The 21,612-nt window shown below is 48.2% G+C and overlaps 1 protein-coding gene across 1 annotated transcript; it reads right to left on the minus strand.

Annotated features, from left to right (window-relative positions):
* Positions 1 to 759: 759 nt before the first annotated feature.
* DEF6 (DEF6 guanine nucleotide exchange factor) lies at positions 760 to 20,319 on the minus strand. Its single transcript, XM_006202085.4, has 11 exons — positions 20,172 to 20,319; positions 10,384 to 10,524; positions 9,590 to 9,775; positions 7,718 to 7,954; positions 7,484 to 7,630; positions 4,624 to 4,732; positions 4,134 to 4,432; positions 2,881 to 3,047; positions 2,570 to 2,768; positions 1,541 to 1,631; positions 760 to 1,343 (listed from the first exon to the last, which is right to left on the minus strand). The coding sequence occupies exons 1-11, from the start codon at positions 20,265 to 20,267 to the stop codon at positions 1,120 to 1,122; spliced, it is 1,896 nt and encodes a 631-aa protein (XP_006202147.3). The 5' UTR covers positions 20,268 to 20,319; the 3' UTR covers positions 760 to 1,119.
* Positions 20,320 to 21,612: the final 1,293 nt, after the last annotated feature.

Below are 21,612 nucleotides of genomic sequence, written 5' to 3' on the forward strand. Positions count from 1 at the left end.
CCAGTTGGGAGGTGACGAGGGCCAGAGTAAGGCACTGGCCATGAGATATGGCCCCAAAGGAGTATATTTGAGAGTGACCAAGAAAATCCAATCAATTGGACTTGGAGACTGATTAGATATGGGGCAAGATGGAGAAGGAGTCAAAGGCCCTAGCCGTGTCATTAGCCATGGGGATGGAGACAGAGGGATAGGTATGAGGGTATGAAGGAGAGAGAATCTACTGGGTTGAATGATGGGTTTTGCATGAGGGGGATGAGAGGGAGGGAGTAAGTCATCCTTGATTCCCAGATCTCTGTCTTAGGTAACAAGATAGGTAAGTCAGACATTATGGGAAGAGAAGCAAGTTTGGAAGGTTTTGGGCAAGTTGCTTGACCTCTCTGAGCCTGAATTTTCCCAGATATAAAATGAGAATAATAATACCCACCTCTCAGGGTTGCCATGAGAATTAAATTGCAGGGCATAGCATATATGCTCAATAAACACTTTTGGGTGATACCAATAATAGTGCCTGCTCATGTGTCAAGCACTTACTCCCCACAACAACCCTATAAAGTAGGTACTATTATCCCTATTTTACCAATGTGGGAACTGAAGCAGAGAGAGGTGAAGAAACTTGACCAAGGTTACCCAGTTGGTAAGTGACAAAATGTACTTTTCTAGCCACTGCATTATATCTTATTCCTTCTGGGACCTATAACTGGACTTGAGGGAGGAAGAGAGACAATGACAGGAGAAATAGACAACAGACCTGGTCAATAATTTATACCAAGAGCAGTTTTTATTTAGAAATGTGCCTCCACAACTTGGAAGCAATCTAGGGACAGATGGCCCATGGCTTGCTTGTTTACTCTCTTTCCCAGCCCAGGGTATAGGGCCCTTGGGGTTAAGGCACTGGATCAAGTTCTTAAGGACCAACATCCCAGACAGCCTCAGTGGTCTGGGGCCTGGGGCTGGTGCAAAAATGAACCAGGTTCCATCTTGGACTATTTCATGGTCAGAGGGCATGGTCCCTTGGCACCAGGATTTCAGCTCCTTCTGCAGGGGCTGGTGTTACTCACAGGCCAGCTGTGGCCAGGTCCTAGTAGGCATGAGGTCAGGGGGAAGAGAGGCTAGCAGAGGTTAATTTTCTGGTGCTGGGTCCAGTTTTTCTTCCTGAGCGGTGGAAGCCGAGATGGGAGCCTCATCCCCACCATTGAGGGACTTCTGCTGCTCACTGCTGCTCGGTGAGGGGGTTCTGTCACTGCGGGATCCCCAGCGGGTCAGGCGCTTTAGGGAGGAGTCACGGCGGGCAAGTAGAGGGGGCTGGAAGCCTGTGAAGGAGCTGCTGGTGGTGGGACGCTTGTCTGGCAGAAGAAAGGCAGATATGAATAAGGAGCAAGGTGCAAGCAAAGGGGAGAAGTTGAGTGGCCTTGCCTCTGTCCTTGGGGGAGACGAGAACCCCTTGACCTTCAGTCCTGTGCTGGTTCTGTACATCTGGAGGTATCCCTTCCTCCCTCCCTTGCCCAGTCCAGGGCAAGCTCCAGGGTCTAACCCTTCTCACCTCCAGGTTTGATTGGATGCATGAGCCGGTTCATCTGGACATTCCAGTGTTTCACATTGGTACTGGCCTGGCGCAGCTTCCGCTGGGCAGCCTGTAGGGGCAGGATGAGTGAGGAGTGGGCCAGAGCCACCATCCAAGACAGGGTGTCTTGACCTTTTCAGGTTCACAGGCCTCTTCGAATCTGACAAAGTCTACTGGTCATCTCCCCAGAAAAACACATGTATGTTCATAAAGAGTTATGTATAGGAACAGAGTTGGCATCCAATTTCAAGGGACTCAAAGACCCTCAAAGGGTCAAAAATAATCATAATTATAGTTTCCACTTATTAAGCAGCTCAGATGGGCTAATAACTCATTTAACTTCCAGAGTAAAAGTTAACAGCAAACAAGTTCAAAAGAGGTGAAGTAACTTGCCCAGGGGCACACATGGAGCTCTAAACCAGTGTATCACACCACCTCTCCAGCACCTAATGCAAAAACCTCTGCTCCAGTGTTCATCCAGCCATTAGCAGTGGTTGGGGAGTGGGGAATCATAGAGAAACTTTTCCTTTCTATGATCCATATTTCTGTGTTCGAATTTTTTACCATGACCATGTATGCCAACAAAGCAAAATAAAATAATCAATATTAATAAAAACAGAACAGCAAGAGTTAAAAAAAAAAGCCCTCTTCCATGGAAATTCAGGCTCCAAGGAGTAGAGCCAAAGTACAGGGATAGCAAAGTAGGGGCTGGAAGAATAGGAGGAAAAATTTTGCCCAGGTTAATAACAACGACAAAATGGCAGCTGGTGTTTCTTCAGTGCTTGCTGTATACTAAATAGCATGTGTTATCTTGTTTAATCTTCACAACAATGTTATTTTCAATCTCCTTTCCTGGATGAGGGACTGGAAACTCAGAGAGGTTAGGCAATTTGTCCTAGGACACACAGCCAGGTAATGATAGAGCCAGGGTTTGAGGGAAGGTTCCAGAGTCTGTGCTTTGACATGTTCAACCTGCCAGCCTCCATCCTATCCCACCTCAGGCCTCACCTCCACGTCCTCATCAGCCCTCTGCCGGTTCTGCCGCACCTCCTCCAGCTGCTGCTGGGCCTGCTGCAGGGAGCGGCTCTGCAGTGCCATCTCCTGCTGCAGCTCTTGCTTCTCCTGCTGCGCCCGCTCGATGTAACGCTCCTGTTCTTCCTTCAGCTGCATTAGCTGCTTCAACTTCTCCTCTTCCTCCTCCAGCAGTCTGCCGTGAGTGCACTGTGTCACCTCCAGAGCCATGGCACCTGGCAGGTGCTCAGCAAGCGGAAGGGTGGGGGTGTCAGGGAGGAGAACCAGAAGGGGTCCCTCAGTCCTACCTGGTCTGTGCTAGGCGCACAGCCTCCTCATCCCGCCGAGCTTTCACCTCCAAATGCAGGGCCTCCTGAAGCCTCAGCTGCATCTCCTCCAGCTCCTTGATGCGCTGCTGCTGCCGGGCAGCCTCCTCCTTCTTCAGCTCCATCTCAGCCTGCATGGAAGCCCGGGCCTGCTCGGGGGATGCAGAGCCAGGTCAACGGGGGCATGGGGGAGGGAGGCGGCAGGTATGCCGCCCTTTCTCCAGGGATTTGTTAGGTCATCCTAACTAGTTATCTCCAGGTGAGGGTCTGGGAAGTTCTTTCATGTAAGGGTTTCTTTATCTGATCCCCTTCTGAAAGCCTGATTAGGTCACATAGTGATCAGTGAACTACATGTTGCACGGGGGAAAGGGGCTCAAGTCATCCCTTTCCTGGCATTGGCCTTAATAGTTACTATTATATATTATAATAGAATGCATTATAATTATAATTAAGGCTAGTGCTAGGAAGGGAGTGACTATAATTATAATTGTTTTAACATTTATAACTCAAAGTGTTTCCTTGTTTGATCCTCTCCATATTTCTATAAGCAAAGTTATATTGCCATCAACATGTCACAGGTAACTGAGGCATAGAAAGGCTAGGATACTTGCCTGAGATCACAGGGTTCCTAAGAGGCAGAGCTGGGATTGAATCCCCAGTGTCTCTGATTCCAGATCTAGATCTCTTAAACCCTAAATCTAATTGCCTTTACACACCTAGTCCGCCTCCACATTCGTCCTACCTTCCTCCCATCCTGCATTCCTCAAACTGGTTTCATTATAAACTCAGATCAAGTCTAGTCCAACCTAGTCCAGCCTTGGGTCAAACTCATTCCCAATCATGCTCCTCTGTCCAAGCCCCGTTCCCAGTCAAGGTCTCCGAACCAGGCCTCATTCTATACCTAGCACTCAGCTCCGGGACCCCCAGTTCATAGGCTCAGGCCCCTCCCCACACCATCTCTCCTCTCAAGCCATCCCTCGGCCAGGTTCCTTATCCCATAGGTCCCGTCCCTGGCACAGTCCGGATCCACGTCCATCTTTGAAGCCCACAGGCTCTGTCCCCAAAGTCCCTCTTTCCAAGCCTCGCCTCCCTCGCATCTCTCCACATCCATTCGTCGGTGTGTGGCTCCGCCCGTGGCCCCGGCCCCGCCCCCGCCCCCTCGCCCGTGCTCTGCATCCAGCCCTGGCCTCACCTTAGCCCTCAGCCCACCGCCTCCACCCCGGGTGCGGCCCCACCTGCTCCGCCTCGCGCAACTGGCCCTCGAGTGCCTGTTGCAACTCGCGGTGCTGGCTTCGGCGCCGCTCCTCCTCCTCCTGCAGCAGGCGCTCGGCCTGCCGCTGCGCCTCCTGCAGCAGCTCCAGCTCCTGCAGCTTTCGCTCCTTCTCCTCCTGTAGCTGCTGCAGCCGCAGCATCTCCTCCTCCTTGGCCGCCCGGCGCCGCTCCCGCTGCTCCCGCTGCTCACGTCGCTTCTGCTTCAGGTCTTTGTGCAGCGAAGTCTTCCCCTCGGCCTGCAGCCGGATCGCCGTCTGGATGGCTGAGGGGGGAGCGGGAGGTGGTCAGCCGGAGCTAGCCTGGGACAGGGGAGCCTCGATGTGGCCTACCGCCGAAAGGGGCCTTAGGAGTTGCTTAGAAGTCCCGTCTCCAGCCTCCCGCTGGGCACAGTGCATCACCACCTTTTCACAGACTGAGGCCCTTCCAGATCCAGGCCACCCAGCCAGCACTCACCAGCTGTCCACTCCTGGCGCTGGCGCGTGTCTGACGCGCTCATCTCGTACGTGCGGGAGGCCGTCTTCACGCAGAACATGCAGCGCTTCCCCTCTCGGTCTGGCAGCACCTGGCAGAGGGCAGGCGGCCCCAGACAGGCTGGCTTCACTGGGGTCAGGGCCACACCCGTCCCAGGGGTACTCCAGCTCAAGCCCCTACCCCTCCTGGCTGACCATCTTCCCTGGGCACCCCTCCCGCTCTGCCAGGTGCCTGTGCAGCCTGATTTGGAGGTTAATTATGGGGATAATTGTATCCCCACAACTCGTGTAGCCTTTGCTCTCTGAAGGTGGGGCTGATGTCCTCTTGGTATTTCTCCATGGAGCCTAGCACATAGCAGCCACTCAGTGTGCAGATCATGCTTGAACATCTCCAGTGACAGGGTCCTCAGTATTGAGACCACTCATTTGCACATAGCCCTGTCTGTTGAGAAAGTTCTGAACTCATTCATTCCACAGATATTTTGTAATGTCCACTGAGCACCACTCCTTGCTCTCGGCATTTGGGATACTGAGGTGTGCCTAACAGAAAAAATCCCTGCCTTTCCTAAGCTTACAGTCTAGTGGAAAATAATAGCTACTGAGCTTCATGTGTTCTAGAGTCTGTTCCAGGCAGGGATTATTAGCTCCATTTTACAGAGAAAGAAACTGAGGCTTTAAGAGGTCCAGGAGCGTGCCCAATTCATACTGCCTGTTAGAAATGGAACTGGATTTCTGCCTAGATATGTGCTCTTTCCACAATGACACCTGTCTCCTTATGTGACAAAAATGGACAGAGCCTAGGATGGCTATAATAATAATGTTTTTAAATGTAAAATACCAAGTGTTGGTGAGGATGTGGAGAAATTGGAAATTTCATACAGTACTGTTGAGAATGTAAGATGGTACAGCCACTATAAAAAACAGATTGGCTGTCCCTCAAAAAAGTTAAACAGAAAAATGAACAGATAAACAAAATATGGTATATCCTTACAATGGAATATTATTCAGTCATTAAAAGGACTGAAGTCCTGATTCATAACACAACATGCTTGAAAACATTATGCTAAGTGAAAGAAGCCAGCAGAGAAGGACAAATATTGTATGATTCAACTTATATGAGGCACCTAGAATAGGCAAATTTATGGAGACAGAAAGCAGAATAGAGGATATCAGGGGCTGGGAGGAAGGGAGGATGAGTTATTGCTTATTGGGCACAGAGTTTCTGTTTGGGATGATAAAAAAAAGTTTTGGAAATAAATAGTGGTGATGGTTACACATGAAGGTACTTAATGCTACTGAATTGTGACACTTAAAATGGTTAAAATGGCAAATTTCATGTTACATATATATTTTTACTTAAACTTTAAAAATTGTTATTTTAAGCCTCTGAAATAATGGGCAGAGCCAAGAGAAGAGAAGGGATGGGAAGGGAGAGAAGAGGGGTGTGGAGAAAGAACATGGAAGTATAGAGTTGCCAAAGGGAATGGAATTTAGGTGAAGGAGAAATAACTTTAAAGAGGATTTTTAGAAAGCTTTGTAGGGTAGCGTGGCATAAATCATCTCTTCTGAAATTTTTAGCAAAATCCACATTATTCACCAACAACTTTAGTATTTGATTTGCAGTTTGAGTTTTTTATAAAGTGTTGACATATGGAATCTAAAAAACAAAACAAATGAACAAACAAAACATAAACAGAGTTGTAGATACAGAGAACAAATCATTGTTTGCTAGAGGGTAGGGGGCTAGGGAGAGGAAAGAAATAGGTGAGGAAGATTAAGATGTACAGACTTCCAGTTGCAAAATAAGTGAGTCACCATTATGAAATGTACAGTGTGGGGAATATAGTTAATAACTATGGTTACACAGTTGTCTTTGCGTGGTAACATATCATAACTAGACCTATCATGGTGATCAGTTTGAAATATACAGAAATATAGAATCATCATGTTGTGTAACAGGAACTAACAGAGTATTATAGGTCAATTATACTTCAAAAATAAATTTATAGAAAAAGATTCGATTTGTGGTTATCAGAGGTGGGGGAGCTGGAGGGTGGAGAAGGGGAAATTGGATGAAGGTAGTATAAAGGTAGAAACTTCCAAATATAAGATAAAAGTACTAGGAATGTACTGTTACACATGATAAATGTAATTAACACTGCTGTATGTTATGTATGAAAGGTGTTAAGAGAGTAAATCATAAGATTTCTCATCACAAGAAAAACATTTTTTCTATTTAATTTTTTACCTATCTGAGCTGATGAATGTTCACTTATGGATGTAAACTTATTGTGCTAATCACTTTATAATGTATGTAGGTTGAATCATTATGCTGTACACCTTAAACTTATATAGTACTGTATGTCAATTATATCTCAATAAAACTGGAAGAAAAAAATAAACTGTTACTTTTCTAAAATAAAAAAAAATAGTGTGACAACTGACATGGCTGAGAATGGCCTTGAGACACCCAGGTGTGCAACTGACCCTTAAACAACACAGGGGTTAGGGGTGCCAAAACTCTGCCCAGTTGAAAATCCACATATAATTTTAAAGTCAGCCCTCAGTATCCTGGTTCCACATCTGCAGATTCAACCAGCTGCAGATAGTGTAGTACTCCTGTATGTATTTATTGAAAAAATCTGCTTATACGTGGACCCACAAAGTTCCAACCCATGTTGTTCAAGGGTCAACTTGAACAATTCGGGTTATACTCATCTAAGCAGAAATTTGTCACTGTGGCTTTTCCCGCTTGCCCTCCTCCAGACCCCCTTGCCTTCACTCTACACTGGAGACCTTCTGGGCCTTGAGAGGGGCTCTACCCCTTCACCTGTTCCCCTCACCTCCACGCAGCACTGTGCATCCAGTGGGATGGTACCCCTTTTCTCCTTGCAGTCTTCACTCCCAAAATAGCAGAGGCAGCTGGGCTGCAGCTGGAACCAGCGTTCTGCCCAGTTCCTCCTCAGGTGCCCTCGTTTCCACAGGTAGCCCTGCCAGCCAGAGCAAAGTCAGAGGCATCACTGTCCCCTACTTTGCCTCTTCTGGGGGTCCTCCCCTGGTTCCCAACATGGCCTAACCTGCTTCAGGACATCTTGAATGAGCTCCTGGTAGACCTCGTGGATGGCCATGCTGAGGGTGTCCCGCCCCACACCTCGCAGACAGCGACCTGAGTTGAAGAGCTCCAGGAACTGCCAGACGCTGAGCCCGCCAGTGGTCTGGGCTGCCTGGGCCTCCTGGGCCAGCAGCTCCTCCAGCTCACCCAAGCCCACCTCCAAGCTCATGCTGCTGAGTACCTTCTTCAGCAGGTATTCAACCTGGATGGGGAGGGAAGACCTAGTGGCTGCAGCAGGCAGGGGTGCCAGTCCCAACACCAGGGGGCACTCCCATCAGGCTCCTAGAGCCTTGGCAGAGGTGACTAGCGGTTGGGTTGGGGGGTGGGCAGAGGCCTAAATGCCGGTGGACACTTGGGTAGAGATTTGGGAGGGGATCCCAGAGCCCCAGCCTCAATTCAGGAGTCTCCTCCCCAACCTCCAGTCCCATTCCTTCCTGCCTCAAATTAAAAGCAGGGTGAGATGGGAGCTAAAGGCCAGGAAGGGGCAACAAATCTTAGCAAATGTCAGAGGGGGTACAATGGCCCTCTCATCCAATATCCTCATTTTGCAGAAGATAAAACTGAGGCTCAAAGGGAGACTTGCCCTGAATCATAAAGCAAGTTGGCAGTAGCCAGAACTCCACTCAGATCTGCATCCCATTTGAATCCTTATTCCAAGCCCCAAGCCCTAACCCTGGGGATCCTTCCCCTGTGGGAGGGCAAAGAGACTGGAGGTGGGAGTAAGCAGGGCGGGGACAGGAAACCGGTCACAGAGGAACAGGAAGTGGTGGTTGGGGTACATCCTGCTGCAGTTTGTTCACACTGCGTGTTGATCACAGCAGCAAGCAGCTTTCTGGCCTCTGAGAGGCCACCTTGCCCTGACTGGCAGGGGTCTGACAGAAGCGCTTAGCCAAGTGTCTGATAGACACAAGTCCCTCTACTGCCCCTTCTTGGGAAACTCTCTCCAGGACTTTCAGTCTGGGGGTTCCTGGGTCTCAGCCAGGAGTGGTGGGGCACACCAGTTCAGGACTCAGGTGGCTCCTCTAACTCTTCCCACAAACGGAAGCAAGGACATGAATCTGAGCGCAGATGGATGACATGCCAGGATTTCTTGTAAATACAGCGGACCTCTCTCGCGTGTACCCTACTCTAAAGACCTAAATTCACCCTGGAGTCTTCACAGCCACCATGAGGGTTAAAGGGGCAGGAGAGGGCTGAATGAACAGAGGACGGGGGCAAACAGAGGGAGGGTGCAGGCTGACTGGAGACAGGGGGGCAGGGATCTGCTCTGGCTTCACCCATGAGTAGAGGACGCAGGGGCTGAATTCTAGGCTTCTACTCCCAGGATGCCCTCTCTGGGGCCCTGAGCTGAGTCTGCCCTGGCTCTCCCATATGTAGGAGAAGTAGGAAGGGAAAATCTGGAACCAGGCCCAGGCTTGGTTGCCCACCAGAAGTAACTGGAGAGATGTCCCAGGGAGGTCTCCATTCCCCTAATATAGCATCCTTCTCAGACTGCCATAGTGTCTAAAATCCTGCCATTTGATTTTAAATGTTTTCATTTTTAAATGCCCAGTAATATATCAGGCATTTACACCTCTCTATAAATAGAATTTGCAGATCATTTTCCTACTGGGAGGGCTAGCAGAGTGCTGAAAAGGTATAGCTTTGGACCTCTTTGGAGGAGGTATAATTGCTCTGATATAGGCAGTTCTAAGCATCTGGAGATAGCTGGGTGTGAACAGGTACTGGCAGGGGGAGACAAAGAAAGGGGATGTGGGAAAGTACACAAGGTAATTTGGTCTCGTTCACGGTTTTGCTGAGGCCTGGCCCCAAGTGATTTAGTCCCTGAATCACTCACCTCATCAGGAACCATGATCAGAGGGTACTTGTCCTCAGACAGGAAGTTGAAGAGACACCAGAGGCGGAAGGCATCCTGATTGGAGAGCATGCTGTTCCCATTGCTATCCACCCGATAGTTCTTCTTGGCCGTCAGGGTCCAGCACAGCTCATCAAAGTGCTCCTTAACGAAAGCCCCCTCCTCCGCCTGCCACCAGGCCTGCAAGTCAGCTGAGAAGGCTGCCCTGTCCCCGCCCTACCACCAAACTAGGCTCCAGCTAGTTTCTTAGGGTCATTTATTCCCCTGCTCCTCACCCTATCAAGTGAGGCTCTACTTGAGGAATCCATGAGTTGCCTACAGGTAACAGTTGGTTCCAACCACCCTACCCCACCTCCACCCCAACACATCCACACCCACCCAAGACCCCTGCTAACAGAGAAACTCTAGTCCCTCAGCCCAGGGGAGAAAGATGGGGAAGCCCAGTGGGGAGTGGACCATCAAGAAGAACCTGAGAAGACAGCGACAACTGGGAGGAGCAGGGGGTACTGCATTAGGGGGAAGCTGGAGACAGGCCTAGGCGGGGATAGGGTGGAAGGTCCTGGGAAAGGCAAAGGCTAAGACAGAGATGAGGGAGACTGAGGGTGTGTTAAGGGGAGCAAGGAGAGGACACGTGGCTGGGATGTAAATGATGGAGACAAGAGAGAGGGATGGACAGAGGAGACAGTAGTGGGGGGCCATAGCGGGAGGAGTTGGGATGGCAATGTGTTGGGGTGCTGGCCAGGTTGGGAAGTAGGGAGAGGTCAGAGGGGCTCCACCTTGTCCAGGATGTACTTGTTGAGGTAGGGCATGTATCCCTGGCTGGACACAGGACCATCGTCATCGTCTCGGAAGTGTTCCTCCAGGGCCACAGGGTCGTGAGGGATGTTCAGGACTGTGTACAGGTTGTGGGACAGCACCTGAGACAGAGTGGCAATTTGCCTTCCTGCAGCCCAACCAACTGGGCCGAAAGACAGCTCCTGCCTCCCTGCTTGTCTCCACCCCTAACCTGGCTAAGTCTTCTGCACAGATTATTCAATTCAATCATAACTAAAATGTATGCATTTATATACAAAGGAATATTACTCAGTCATACAAAATGAATGAAATCCTGCCATTTGTGACAACATGGATGGAACTTGAGGGCATTATGCTAAGTGAAATAGGTCTAACAGAGAAAGACAAAAACCATATGATCTCACTCATATGTGGAATTAAAAACAAAAGGGAAGAAAAGGGGGCTCACAGATACAGAGAACAGAGTGGTGGTTGTAAGAGGTATGGAAGGGGACAAAATGGGGGAAGGTGATCAAAAGGTATAAACTTCCAGTTATAAAATAAGTCATGGGGGTATAACGTACTGTGTTGCATATTTGAAAGTAGCTAAAGGAATAGACCTTAAAAGTTCTCATCACAGGAAAAAAATTTTGTAACTATGTAAGGTGATGGATGTTAACTAGACTTATTGTGGTGATCATTCCATAATATATACAAATATAGAATTATTACATTGTACACCTGAAATTAATGTCAATTATACCTCAATAAAAACCAAAAACTGAAAACTTACACACTTACTATGCATTAAGCACTGAGCTAAGCAATTTACATATAATTCACTTAACCCTGTAACAACTGTTAATAACCTCATTGCACAGATGAAAAAATCCCCTAGGCTCTGAGACATTAAGTAACTCACTCAAGGGCACAGAGCTGGCAGAGCTGGGATTTAAACCCAGGAAGCCATGCTCTTCACCGCTTCATTAGGCAGGTGTGTCTTGTTTCTGCAGACAAGGACGTTGAGGCTCAAGGGACTCAGTAACTTGCCCAAGGACCCATAGTGAGCAAGAGCCTGGGATTCAAATTCAGCTCTGCAGATCCCAAAGCTCAGGTGCTTCCTATGATGCTGGGCTGTCTGCAGGAAGATGGTCCGTTACCCCAGGGCAGAAGCCCAGCATCTACCATCAAAGACTCAGTGTCAGGCATGTGCCTAGAGTCCAGTGTTTCTGTTCCAGGAAGGGTGAGTGCAGTTTCAGCCACTGCCCTTCAAAGATGGAAGGGGGCTGGAAAGGACTCAAAGAAAGGTCATGAAAAATGGTCTGTGGGATGTGGAGGACAAGGCCTAAAAGGGATGGCAGCCATGATGGTATGGAGGGGAAACAGGAGTTGGTTAACAAACCTATGATATTAGAACAAAGAGTTGAAAGTTGAACAAGGAAATCAGGAACAAAATAAAATTGCCTTGGGGTAATTGTTACAGCACTCACTACAGACGGGGTGAATGATTAAAAATTGTCATCATGTGCTTTCCATAACCCATATCTAATCTCCACAATCATGATCTACAGACATTATTATCCCTGTTCTTCACATGAAGACACTGAGGCTTGGAGAGGTTAAGTAAGAGTAAGTGGCAAAGCTGAGGTTGGAACCAGGTATTCCTGGCTCTGAAGGCTGCCTCCCTATTATTATTATTGACCCTTAGCTTCATTCCCCAACTAGATAGTGAGCTCTGTAGACAAGATCTCTGTTCACCTTTATGTCTCACAGCACCTATGTCCTCTTCAGCATACCAAAGTCCATTAATAAATGCAGTATTTAAGGCTGCTTCCACCACTGGCAGTTAACCTTGGAATCAGTTCTTCTGAGGCAGAAGCTGACATCTCAGAGATGGCATGTATACCAAGTCTCCATTTCCTTATTCTCTTTTGTGAGAGGAGGGGGACAAAGGTTTGAGACTTCTCCCCAATGTTCTCCGGGGCCTCAGGTTCAACTCAGCAAAGTGGGAAGTTGGGGGCTCAGCAAGGGGGTCAGTGTTTCTCTCTTCCCTCACTTCCCTCTGGTCAGCTATCCCTAACCCCCACCCCAAGCCTTCTCCCATTACCTTCAAATTATCCCATGTGCCATCTTTGGTTTTGCCTTTTCTTGTTCTAAAGGACATGTAAAGTTTCTTCCTGATGAACTCTGCATCCTCCCTTATTTTGGTAATGGAGCCCTGATTTTCCTTTGAGAAGTACCTCTCCCCCATTTTCAGTATCTCTGGTATTGGCCATTTGCACCCCTACCCAACCTGGCTGCAGAGGTGGGCACATTGGAGTCCTGGTGTTTGGTTCAAGGATGCACATGACCAAATCTGGGCCAATAAGAATCAGCCCTGAGATTTTTTGCTACCTCTGGAGGAGAAGAGGTATACTGTTTCCATGGGAGTGTTAAACTGTTAGATGGTAGATTCAGGTGATATTTTGTCCATATATGGGAAGTGCCTGCTTAAGAATAAAGCCATGAGTGAAAAGCAGAGTCAAGGTACAAAGAGAATCATAATTGGAGGACCTGGATCTAGTCATGCCTGAAGTCAATACTATGCATGGAGTTTGGTTATGCGAGTCAATAAATAACATCTCCCTTAAGTTATTTTGAGTTTGGTTTCTACCACTTATATCCAGAAAAGACATGACTAATACATCTGTGGTCATAGGATACCCCTCTCTAAGAGGTGCTCAATGTCTACCACATAAAATCCAGGGCGACCAACACAAGAGAAATTCCCACTTCTAAAGAGATGTTATTCTAAGAGTTTCACATATTTCCACTTGCTGTCTCCTGGCCTCTTTTCAAATTACCCATGTCTTCATCTTCCTTCAAGCCTCCTCAAGACCTCTTTGAGAAAGCTTCCTTCACAGCCCAGTCACATGGCTACACTCCAGTGAAGGGGGAACATAGAAGGCCAGGGACCTTCAACTTCTAGTTATGAGGCCTTGAATAAATTCCTTCACCCTCTGAGCCTCAGTTACTATTTTTTAATTAAAAAAAATTTTTTTTTTTGGTGGGAGGCAGTAACTAGGTTTATTTATTTGTTTATTTTAATGGCAGTACTGCAGATCGAACCCAGGACCTCGTGGCTAGGCAAGCACTCTACCACTGAGCTATACTCTCCTTCCCAAGAATTAGTTTCATTGTCAGTAAAACAGGGGATAATGCCCACCATGCAGATGGGCCGTAAGGATGGAGTGAGATGATACATATAAAGAGAGAGTGCCAGAGTTAGGTCTGCACAGAAAAAATGCTAGGTCTCTTCTTGTATTGAAAGTGCAATTTTTCACCTGACAAATTGACAAAAAGTCTGATACTATAGGGTACTGAGGAGGCTGTCGAGAAATAGGGGCTCAAATACCCTACTGTTGAGGTGTGAACTGGTAGTCTTTCTGGAGGGCAAGAATCTATCAAACTTAAAATTGGGCATGACCCCAGCATTTCTAATCATCCAACCTGTAGATGTTCAAGGGAACAGAGCTACCTGTACAAGAATGTTCATTGAAGCATTGTTAGAATATGAGGAATTGGAGCTAGCCTGAGGCTCCTTTGATAGGGGACAGGTACACTGTGAGTGGTTGAAAGATTTTATTTCTGCTACATGTGTGCTCAAGTGATTTAACTTCCCCAAGACCTTAGTCACCTCCTCTGTGAGGAAAATAAGGGGTCTGCTCCACAGCGTTTTTTAGAATGAAGAGTTTAGCACAGCACCTGGTACATAGCACCATGGTATAAATTTCTTAATAAAAGTTCTGAGCTACTGTTATTGTTATATTTGTATGAACAGAGATGGAAACATTGGTGTACTATACTGACAGGTGAAAAAAGCATGCTGTAGAATGAAATATTTGTAAAATAATATGTGTGCAAAGATTAGGTTGAACCATATCAAACTGCTTTTCTAGTAGGTCAAAACCACCAAATGTCAGCAATTTCACATAGTTCAAACTAATATGTTCATTTGTACACAGAAAAAAAATCTAGAAGACTCAGTAAATTGTTAACAGCTGACACCCCACAAACCCTCCCCAGTGAGGGGAGGAACTTTCACCTTCTTTAACACTATTTTTGTTTTTGAATTTTTTTAACCAGTAAAACATGTTTTACTTCTATAATAAATTACAACTTCTTTGAAATTATATTCTTCTGCACCAGGAGCATATATTGTTTTTACAAAAAAATTTTAAACTATAGAGATAAAAAGCAAAGGGTGCCATTAACCACTGTTATTAATGTACCCTGTTATTAAGTTGCTCTGTAATAACATTCTTCTTCTTCCCTGCTTGTGTGAGCATTTCTGGGTGTTCTACATTCCTTGAGGGCAGCAAGGACTCTAGTCTCAACCCGGACTCCAGAGCTCAGTACAACATCCCTCACATGCTGAGTGTTTGTGACTGATTCCTCAAGTCTAACTTAAAACTCCAGTGGTTTCCCAGTGCTCTTGCGGTAAACTCTCAAGTCCTTCCAGAGATTTTACTCTATAACTTCTCTGATTGCATCCCTTTTGCTCACTTCTCTCCAGACACTCTGGTCCTCTTGATATTCCTCTTGCCTCAGGACCTTTGCACTGGCTATTCCTTCAACCTAGAACATTCTTCTCCCAGGTCGTGGCATGGCTTATGCTTTCTCCTCCTTTATTTAGATGTCACCTTCTCAGGGAGGGCTTCTCTGACCACTGTATTTAAATCTGTAATCCCATCCCCTCTACCCCTCCCCACACTTCCTATCCCCACTTCTGCTTTATTTTCCTCCATGTCATGTATCATCTTCCATCACATCATGCATTTTTTACTTATTTTATCATCTGTGTTCTCTGACTAGAATGTCAGCCTCACAAGGGTAGGGATTTTTGTCTGTTTTATTCACTGCTATATTACTGGGTCTGGCATATTAAATAAATATCTGTTGGGAGGATGGGCATAGCTCAGTGGTAGAGCACATGCTTAGCATGCATGAGGTCCTGGGTTCAATCCCCAGTACCTCAATTAAAAACAAGAGAAAAAACAAAACAAAACAAAAAATATCTGTTGAATGAACTTAAGTGTTTCAAGGGGAGAAGTAGGAAAACTGCAAGTCAGATGGACAGGAACTGGTTCTCTCTAAGCAAATCAGCCTCGCTGGACCTCAGTTTTCAAACCTTTAAAAATGAAGTTCAAGGAGATAATTTATAAATCCCCTTCCACTGCAGGATAGAACCTGATACCCAGCAGCACACAGTTATCTGCGCAGTCCCTTGTCTTGGTTCACAGGCCCACCTTGTCCTTCAGACCTTCCTCACATGTACCTTTTGCCAGTGTAATCTGAGGAGCCTGGGTAGAGGCTCTGACCCCTGTAAGCCATCAAGTGTCAGGACAAAGAGGAATTAAAGCCTCCAGGCAGAGCTCAGGGTCTCTCCCCAGAGAGCTCATCCGACCTGAGATTGCCAAGCTTCCTGTGCCTGGGTGTGAGTGGGGGCTGGGGGCGAGGAGAGGGTGTGTCCAGAGGAGGGTCACGCTGGAAAGGAAACGGGCTGGGGCCAGCATGAGCAGGAGCAAACCTGCTGATTTCAGTCAATCCTCAGCCCTGGAGGCAGGGACTCTCATTATCCTCCTTTTACAGATGAGGAAATCAAGGCTTAGAGAGGTGAACTGTTTTCCTGTTCAAGGTCTGACTCTAAAGCCCTACTCTTGATCTCTATGCTACACTGGCTCAGATTAAACATCAGAATCACCTGGGGAGCTGGTTGAAACTGAAATACCCTGGGGCCTACTGACTCAGAGTTTCCAGGGGTGGGGTCCAGATGTCTGTAGTTTTCACAGGCTGCTATTTGGGCTCCCCCAAAGAGGACTCCTAGTCTCCCCCACCCACCCAAGCAGCCTCTGACCTCTGGGTTGGCAGTCTTTGACCTTTGAGAGGCGTCATTTATTCGCCATTTCCTCTGGAGGCATGTGGGGGAGTGGTTCTCCCCTGGGGGCTTGGGAGTTCCCTAAAAACTCAAGCGCAGGGATGGGATGGGTGCCAAGACCCATGGTTTTGTAGTTCTCAGACTTTGGGAATAGATGCAGATACAGAGGGTTTGGGAATCCATGAAAACACCAAGCAATAACTGCAGAGAATGACTGACTAATCTCTCTCTCCTAGATGGTCTATAGTCTTTAAACGTGCTTAGGTGCTAAGTGATTCTTTCAAAGTATATAGATCCTTTTAAGGAGTTACTGAACGTATTTTTCTCAACCAGCAGGTACTAAAGCAAAACTACTATCATGAGGGAGGAGCGCCAGGAATTTTAAAAGGTGGGAATCTCTGGATTAGCTATATGCCTGCAGAGAGCAAGAAGGGGCTGGAGGGGTTGGGTGTGGGCATCAAAGAAAAGACAGAGGCTCACAAAAGGGAGAGGAGAGGATGCATCAAGTATCAATTTCACCCACTTGATGTATTTTGTTAAAATTTATTTTCCTAGGCTAGCTGGATAGCCCAGGTCAACTCTTAAGCTTTACAGATGAGAAACCAGAGGTTCAGAGAAGGGCAGTGACTTGCCTAAGGCCACCTTGCTAGGCAGCAATATAGGTATGGCTCTGAATTATGTGCTCTGCACATCACTGAATCATCCTCCCCTCCTCCCCATTTGAGCCTGAGGAGATCAGCAGCAAGTAGGGATCAGGGCAAAGCTTATGATCCCAGCCATCAGATACCTGGACTAGGGTGATAGCTGTTAACAGCTAAAGGCAGGGTGGGTATAGCTCAATGATAGAGAGCATGATGCATGCACAAGATCCTGGGTTCAATCCCCAGTACCTCTGCTTAAAACAAAACAAAACAAAACAAAACAAAAACAGTTTGCTGAGTCTTTTAGATTTTTTTTTCTATGTACAAATAAACATATTAGGTTGCTAACATCTGATTGTTTGACCTACTAGAATAGCAGTTTGATATGGTTCAACCAAGGAGAAGGTTGTCCCTCTCCAGAGGAGGCAGAACCGAAGCTCAGAGACTCTCAGTGGGCAAGAGACCCTCCCTGGGCCCCAGGACTGCCCTGAATGCAAGTTAGAGGCTCAGGAGCCTGCGAGACCTTAAAGAGCCAAGTAGGGAAGGCCCCAGTTCACTTTCCCTGCCTTCCTCCTGCTCCTGCCAGCCAAGGGGAAGTGGTAGGCCTAAGATCCTCATGGAACCGAGACACATTGCTCCAACCACATGTCAATCTCAGGCTCCTCACTCCAGGCCTGGCAGTCAGGGAGTGAGGAAGTCAAAAATCTCAGTTGATTGCCAGTGAGGCCTAAAGTCAAAGCTGCTCCCTGAGGAAATTCATTATTTTAAAAGTTCCCCTCCCTGAAGCCCTCTGTCATGATCAGGGACTCACTCCTAAAGTTCTTTAGAGAGAGGTTTCTCGTGACTCTGCAAAAACTCACAGTCTTCACTCAACTCCTGAGAAGTTTTATGTTTAACCTAAATCCATCCTGGACAGAAGTGACCTATTTTTCTAAAATCAAAGGGACAAAAGCTATAGTACTTTCTACAAGATCAGAGAGGAAAATTCATCTGATGTCTCCCCTGAACCTTCTCTTCTTCAGAGAAAACAATCCTGACTTCTTGGGGTACTTCTCAGAGGACTTGCTCTTCTTTCTCCTCCTTCCAGCCTCATCATGGTTTTGCCCAAGACAGCCAGTGGCAGCCTTCTTACCAACACATCAGGGGAGAAGTGGTAACTGTCACAAACAGACATAGTTTGCTTTGGGCTGGTGCAGGTCTCCTGCCTCTTCCCAGCTGAAGGCCCCAAGGACAGGGACAGTTTTAGTGAGTACAGGCTAACCCCAGGATCTTTCTCTTTCTCACCAAGTCTTTCAGCTCAGGGGAGTGTGCCCTGCTGGTCTATCTCTCATCAGCTTCTTCTTCTGACTTCTGACCACTTCTCTATTGCTCTTTTGCCTTTCCGGTATCCCCACCCCCAGCACTATCACTACTTCCTCCCATTCCAGTATCCACCACTACAGACTTGGGGGAGAAATCCTTCTCTCCTATGACATGAGCCCTCCCATTTCTGCCCCACCTGCCGCCTGGCCTACTGCTAGACTCCCACTGCTAGCTCAGATTCCTAGACCAGGTAGACGAGTTTTCTGTCAAGTGAAGGAGAAATCTAAGGCTGCTGGCAGTTGGCTCAATTTGAGCTGTGATGTGGTACAAAGACAGCAGATGGTCCAAGGATGCAACCTGTGCGGTTGGTGAACAGGCAACACCCCAGTTAGAGGGCAAGACAGAGGCTCAAACTAAGCTTTACTGACTGATGGGACCAGGAAAAGGGGAACCACCCTGAGTGCTGTACCCTCCATGTATAAGGGCATACAGAGCCTGGAGAGGTCGTAGGGGCCTCAGGTAAAGGAGATGTAGAAAACAGAGTCTTAGAGACAAAAAATTACAGAGATTGGGGCTGTTCCTGAAAGATATTAAAAGGGCAGAGAGGGAGTTTCAGCAAGGATGGATTTTGGATAATCCACTTTTCTTTTACCTATACTGAAGACCTCATTTTATTACATAACCTGTAATAAAATGGTTTAAGTAGAATGTAAGGAAGAATCTGTCTGTTGGGAGACTCTCCCAGATGATGGAATGTGGTAGTGGACTCTCCTCCTTGGAGGAGTCAGGAATCATTTATTGGATGCTCACAGGTCTGGCTAAGGGATAGATTATGGGATAGGACCAGTTTGGGACATTCTTTGTGTCCAAGTTCAGCAAAGCAAGGGGTTGGAATGGGGGTGGGGCACAATGCCTATCCTGTCTCATTCATCTCTCCTAAATTTCCTCCTAGCTTGGTCTGGGGAGACATCAGCAACCTATGGCCTAGCCTTAGGGCAGGCACCTGGTTGTGCTCAATAAATATTTGTAGAGTGAATGAATGAACCCTTAAGGAAGGTGGCAGACGACTGAGGCCTACCCTATTCCTGTCTCCTACAGTTCCCTGGCTCCAGTGGCCTAGAGCCTTGCTTCTTGCCACAAACTAGGGTGAAGGCAGCACTAACCCAGCATGGGAGAAAAGAAGGAGAGAAACTTTTCCGCCTTCTAGGGATTATCTAGGACAAACTAATGAACTTTAGGGCAATTACTGATGGGGCTCTTCCTGGGCTCAGATTCTACCCCTTCCTTACTTGAGGTCTGAAGGCCTAATGTAAGTTTCCCAACCTGGTGTAGGGGTGAGGAGGATGGTGAGCTGGGCAGCAGTATTATGGGGTCTTCAGTCCTTGCCCCTTGCCAGCTCTGTCCCACCTGGGAGGCAGGGCTCAGAGGAGCTGCCCTCCTGCTAAGGGTGACCCGGCCGGCCTGGTTTGGGACTGCTAGAGGTTCTTGAACACTCTCTCTCAGCTCCGAGAGGAAGTGACTGACAAGTACTAGCTAACTGTAGTCTTTCTTCAAAGCCAGGAGGAAGCAGCAGGAAGGAGTAGGGTGCATGCCCAAGCTTGATTTGGGGAGACGTGTGCTCATCACATGGAGTCTGGGATTAGCTTGGCCCGTGGCCCTCAGAACCCTGTAATGCCACCTCCACTTTCCCAACAGTTGTGGGCAAGGGCTCTGGCTGATGGCTCTGCACATACTCACTGAGGCCTCTGGACAGTGAGCAGCAGCATCCACCAGGTAACGTTGCCCGTTACCCAGTACTGGCCCCCCACCCCTCCTGGGCCTCTGGACAGCTGGGTGCCCTGGGAGAAGCAGTGTTCATGCCTAGCTCCCAGGCAGCAGGAGCTCATGAGGTGTGTCTGCTGGCCTCCCTTACACCCCGCGTGCCCCTCACCTTGAGCTGGGACTTGGAGACCTTGCCGCTCTTCTCCACGTCCAGTGCGGTGAAAGCGTACCAGATGGACTTAAGCAGCTCCTTGCGCAGGGCCATGGCTGAGGCGCCCGCCCAGCCTGGGCGGCTCTGACACCAAGATCCGGTTTCAGGAAATGCAAACGGCTGCAGAGACCGCAGAAGGGCCATGGCGGAGCGAGAGCTCCACCTGCCTGCTCATTCGGGCTCCCCGTGCAGGCAGGAACCGGCCTGTTGATGGAACCAGCCTTTTGCTCTCGCAGCGTTCAGTGGCCCCATTCCCTGCACGGGAACTGGGGACCAAGCCCTGGAAAGCTAGAGCCCCAGTTTTGTTCAGCCTGGTTTCCTGGGGGTGAGGCTCTTTAGAAGCTTCCTCAGCCCCAGAGCCTTCTGGAGCCTGCTGGGCTCCCAGAGGCAGCTTGCTGAGGAAAAAGCAGCCCATCCAGACTTGGGTGTCTGATAAAAGGGAGCAAATCCTGTACCAATCCCACATGTACCAGGCGGGAGGCTTTGGTTAAGTTACTTAACCTCCTTTGAGCAATTTCTCATTGGTAAAGCAGGAGAAATGTCCATGTCATAGAGTTGCAAGAAGGTCTGAGAATGGCTGTAAAGCACAGAGCAGGCACTGGAGAAAGCATTTCTTTTAAGGCCATCTGACATTACAGTGGTGGTGGGGCTCCTTCCGAGTGGAAGAAAGATAACACAAAGTTGGAAGAGGAACTGGGCCATGGTGCTTCTCTGGGTCAGGAGGACTTGGCAGGTAGAGGATTGGCTGCCTCCCCATCCTCTGGGCTTTAGCTTGAAAAGGGACCCAGAGCATTGCCCACTCTGGCCTAAAGACCTGGAGACTGTTTCTGAGGCTCATGGGGGTTAGCCTAGTGGTGGGGCCCAGTTTCAGGGGCGCTGGGAGTAGGAGGAGTAGGAGGCTGGGGATTCAGGTTCCTCCGCATCAGTGCTTCCATTTCTTCAGATTCAATACCTGTGAGGACTGGGGCATATCTCTGCCAGGAACAGTGGTCATGGATGTTGAAGGAGCCTGCTTAGGCAATTGAGACACCCCTCCCTGGGGGCATGTCCCAGCCCCATGCTTCCAAGGAACTGGTAGCAAGAGGGAAAGGGAGCTTGCTAGGCATCCTAGGAGAGGATGCCTGGGTTAGGGGAGAGGGTTCCAACCCCAGGGTAGCAGTAAGAGGCCTGGGGCCACATGTATCACATTACAGAGAGGAAAAGAGGCACCTCTAATAACTGCAATGTTCCCATGGGGTCAAACCCAAAGAGTTCTTTCCATCAAGTCCCTTTCCCTGTACTTTTCAGTGGGGTCTTGATTGTAGCTTTGGAATTCCATAGCGTGGCCCCAGACACCTAGATAGGTACCCCCAGAGCTCGGTGCCAGAGCCAGGACTTCAGTGCCAGGGCAGCAGAGGTA

The sequence above is a fragment of the Vicugna pacos genome, chromosome 20 (genome assembly GCF_048564905.1).
Source record: "Vicugna pacos chromosome 20, VicPac4, whole genome shotgun sequence".
NCBI lineage: Eukaryota > Metazoa > Chordata > Mammalia > Artiodactyla > Camelidae > Vicugna > Vicugna pacos.